We start from the raw sequence: 4,197 nt of genomic DNA on the forward strand, positions 1-4,197 counted from the left end.
AGCCCCTCACCCCCAGGCCAAGTAGCCCCTAGCCCCTCGCCCCCAGGCCAAGTGCCCTCCAGCCTCTCACCCCCAGGCCAAGCAGCCCCTAGCCAACAAAAGCCCCCAATCCTAAGGCCTGGGCTCTGGGTCCAGCAGGCCTGCAGCTGGAGGTGAGGCCGTGATTCAGCCTCGCCACCATCACCTCTATCAAGCTTAGACAATTGCACGCGAAGTGCAGCCCAAACAGGGGCTCATCTTCCCATTTCCTTTACCAAATTTCAACGTTCTAGTCTTTGTTGGAGAATCAGTCTCACTCAGGCACCTCTCTCCCAGACCGCTTCCTGGCTTAGGGGATTACTTCCCGCTCTAGGGGACGACAGCGGAAATTCTGGAGGATTTGTCTCACGTAAACCATTTAGCAGCAGAACTTTAGGGACTTTTCTTCCTAGGAAAATCTTCCTGAGCTCCAGCCCAGCTAGGCCACTTTGTGGGAGGAGCAGCAGCTCAGGTGCCTCTTGTCCTACCTCCATCGCCCTCCCGCATGCTGCCAGTGAATGCCAATCACTGAAGGTAAGGGTCGCCTAGATTAGGAGTGACCCAGGAACCGGCTTCAGAACCCAGTCCAGGTCAATGTTTTCTAAATTTGTCGTTGGAGGACTCAGCTGCTAGTGCTCCCAGGTCTCACCCCAGACCCAATGGGCAGAGGTTCCCGGGAGACTCTGGAACCTATGCCATCGGCTAGTTCCCCTGAATAACAGCTCCCATCATTCATTATTAAGAACTTAATCTGTGTCAGGCATGGCGTTAAGTACCTTTAATTAACTCCTTTCCTCCTCACAAGAACCTGGAAGCTAAGGAACTTGCTGAGGATCACAGAACGATCAAAGGCCGAAGCCAGAGTTCCACCCCAGGGGCCTGGACTGCAGAGCCCCCAGCCAGGAGGCAGCTTGGCTTCTCAGGCATAAATGTCAATAAGACCCAGAACAAGGGCTTGGGTGGGGCTGGGTGCTCCCGGGGAACAGTGCCAATGGCAGTTCAAAGGTGAGCATTCTCTGCCACCTGAGAGGGCAGCACCCAACAAAACGGCCTGAGGTATTCCTGCCTGCTCATGGCTTTGGAGAGTGCCCTGCCCAGGGAGCGCCACTCCAGGGCAGGCTGGGTGCCCTGTGTGCCAAGGGGAGAAACAGGCAGGCGTTCCCAGGGAGTCAGCTGGCACCCCTCTCGACAGCCAACCTTTCCCCCTAAGCCTGGGGTCCACCTAGGCAGACAGCAAAACACAGGACATCGGTCTCAACCCCCATCCCCGCCCCTCCATGCTTCACTCCTGAGATCTGTGGGCCCAGAGCTTCCCGTTTCCCACTTCCCCTCACATGGAGAGAGCAAGCTGTGCTCATCCAACCCCACTCCTTCTGGGATGAAGCCTCGAGATCGCTCTGCTAATGGCGTCTCAAGTGATCTGCAAAGCCCACAGTTGGCATAGCCCCGAGTGGGATGGTCTGAAAACCTCAACATTTGGCAAAGTTAAGGGATCTCAATGGGGACAAATCACATTCCAAGGACTCTAGGGACAGGCCAGAGCCCAGGCCCCCTGGGGGGGGTGGGGCGAGGAGGCCCATGAATACAGCAGGGCCCAATCTAATCCTAGGAGGGAGTGAATGGATCCCTTAAGCTTCCTCTGGCCTTACTGCTGATGTGGGAGCTTGAAGTTAGGGAGGCCCAAGATTTTGGAGGTGAGGGGTGTTGGCAAGGTGACAAATTGATCTATTTTTACTTCAAAAGACAGAAAAGAACTCCAACAAGGAAAACAAAATCTCTAAAGGCCAAGCTTCCACCCACTGCTCCCTACTCTGCTTCAGAGGGTCTCACTGCCCTAACAGAAGGCTCTGAAAGGCAGGACAGGCTGGAAAGAGCCCCGAGTGACACAGGCCCTACACTGACTCGGGGTGTTGGGGCCGTGCTCAGTACTCACATCTAGAAGTGTGGCTGACTGCAGTGACTCCTCAGACTGGGGAAAGCAGGAACCCAGCCCCAGGGATCACTTCCCGGTAGCTCGGCACAGCACGGGGCAGGGCAGGCTCAGGGTGGGGCTTAGGCATTTAAAGGGCCCTTGCAGCTGCTGCTCCTTTTCTCCTCTGGGCGGCTTTCACCGCAGCTGCAGGCACTGCAGCTCATTTAACTCGGGAATTTCTGCCACAGAACCAGCTGGTCTCACTGGAAAGCGAGTGGGCAAGGTCAGAGGACTGAAGACAGGTGTGGATGAGTTCACCGCTAACTTCCCAACCTGGGTGAAGACAATGATGCCTTCCCAACTGTTAGGCTCCAGCTGCAGCCCCTCTTCTAAGAGGGGATGACTCTGTATTTTTTATTTTAGATTCAGAAATTTCAGGCCAGATCTCCAAACAGATTCAACAGAAAACATAAACACACACACGCCCTCTCACTGGCGGGGTGCTGTGTTGGGGCTTTGGAGTTTCCCTCCTCTCTCCACGTTCCCCAGCATCCAGGGTTAGGGAAGGCAGGCCTAGGCCCCAGCAGGCACACACACCGCAGCCTAAGGCAGCACAGTCAGTACTTCCGCTGCCGGGGGAAGAGACTGCTCCCTGAGGACCGCGGCGGGGGGCTGGGGGGACTGGGGTCCCCTGAGTCCAGGCTGAACAGGTCCCTGCCAGTACGAAGGATCTGCTCCTCCAGCTTCTTGTGTCGCTTCACGTCTGAGAGGACTTTGTCCAGGCGGGCTTCCCGTTTCTGGCTCCGGGCTGAGCTTCCTGGAGAAGGGGAGGTGAGAAATGTGGAGGGGGGTGAGGCCATGCGCTTGGGGATCAGCAGGGAAGACCACCTCGGGCCGCGGAGGGCAGTGCAAAGGCCCCAGGTAGAAACAGGGAGGTCTGTCCAAAGAGTGTAGAGAGCTGGGGACACATGAAAGACGAGGCCAAAGAAATGAGGTGGAGGCCACGATAAGGGGTTTGGATCTTATTTTAGATGGAAATGCCTTTGGAAGCCTTGGTGGGGGTTGATACTCTCTCAACACGCTCTCCCCTCTCTCCCCAGCAATGGAAACCTTTGGAGGATGTTAGACAGAGAAGTGACATGATTTATGTTCTAAAAGGATCATTCTAGTCACTGAGATGGGAGGCAGAGAGATCAGTAAGGTGCTATTGCAACTCAGACGAGATGGTGGCTGGGATGAGCGGATGGTGTTGAAAGTTGCAGATGAACCTCGAAATGTGGAGGCAGAGCTACTGGACTTGCTGCTGCTGCTGGCTTGAATGTTGGAGTAAGAGAAAGAGAAATCAGGAATGGCTCTACGGGTAAATTCTAGGAAGGCATAAGGGTGAAAACAGGGTCAGGTTAGGAGACATACACAGGGGGACACGGGTGTGAACCTAGATAATAACGAATGACCGGGAAGACCTGGACTTCTGGGGAGAACGGAGAGAAAGGAAATGGGAGCCATGATAGAATTACCTGTGGAATTCTCTTAAAGGAATATAGGGTTATGGGTTTAAGCCAGTGGTTCTCAACCTTGGCTGCACATTAGAATCACCTGTGAATCTTTTTAAAATCCTGATTTCTGGGCCTCATCCGCCGGAAATTCTGTTTCTTTGTTACCAATGTTGTGGCCCCACCCCATCACAGAGAAACAGAATTTCCGGAGGGTGAGGCCCAGAAATCAGGATTTTAAAAAGATTCCCAGGTGATTCTAATGTGCAGCCGAGGTTGAGAACCACTGGTTTAAGCTGGAAGGATGGCGCCCCTGTGTGAACGCGCTCCCCTGCAGCAGCAAGTTGTAGAACAACCAAGGCACCAGACACCGGCCTCTTGGAGAGTCACTTTCTGGGTACGTGGGAGCAGAACCCCTTCACCCCCGCCCGCCCTCCTGTCCGTACCTGGAGTGCGTCTCCGGTCAATCAGGGAGTCCTTGGGCGTCATCGGCTCATCATCGAAGTCAAATTCTGTGGGCACGTGCGGCCTGGGACGGGTGGGCAAGGAGTGAAGGGTGAGGGTGGTGCTCTCTTCCCTCCCTCCGCCTCGCCTGCTCCTGAGTCCCACCTCCCCTCGCTGCTCCCTCCAGGGCCTCACTTTTCCTCTTTCTCCTCTTGGGCCTCGGGCTCCTCGTCGGACCTCTCCTCTTCGCTCTGAGGCTCGGGAGTGGGCGGCCGGCGGGGCAGGATCTCCGCCTGCAGCTCCAGGGTGCCCTGGGCGGCCAGCAGCTCA

The 4,197-nt window shown here is 55.6% G+C and overlaps 2 protein-coding genes across 3 annotated transcripts in view; both read right to left on the reverse strand.

Annotated features, from left to right (window-relative positions):
• Positions 1-2,211, reverse strand: part of MVP (major vault protein) — a 33,304-nt gene extending 31,093 nt beyond the window's left edge. The window contains exon 1 of one of the 2 annotated variants that reach the window (XM_006752583.2): positions 1,952-2,211. The gene's annotated coding sequence lies outside the window, so the exon portion shown is untranslated. Of the gene's footprint in view, positions 1-1,847 lie in introns of both variants that reach the window. The other variant, XM_015558484.1, reaches the window with a different exon arrangement.
• Positions 2,212-2,294: 83 nt separating this feature from the next.
• The window catches only part of PAGR1 (PAXIP1 associated glutamate-rich protein 1), a 2,314-nt gene continuing 411 nt past the window's right edge, over positions 2,295-4,197 (reverse strand). The window contains exons 2-4 of the mRNA XM_006752590.2: positions 4,063-4,195; positions 3,870-3,952; positions 2,295-2,747 (exon numbers count right to left, since the gene is read on the reverse strand). Coding sequence (XP_006752653.1) covers positions 2,548-2,747; positions 3,870-3,952; positions 4,063-4,195 — 416 coding nt within the window. The 3' untranslated portion in view covers positions 2,295-2,547. The remainder of the gene's footprint in view (positions 2,748-3,869; positions 3,953-4,062; positions 4,196-4,197) is intronic.

The sequence above is a fragment of the Myotis davidii genome, unplaced genomic scaffold, assembly GCF_000327345.1.
Source record: "Myotis davidii unplaced genomic scaffold, ASM32734v1 scaffold1530, whole genome shotgun sequence".
NCBI lineage: Eukaryota > Metazoa > Chordata > Mammalia > Chiroptera > Vespertilionidae > Myotis > Myotis davidii.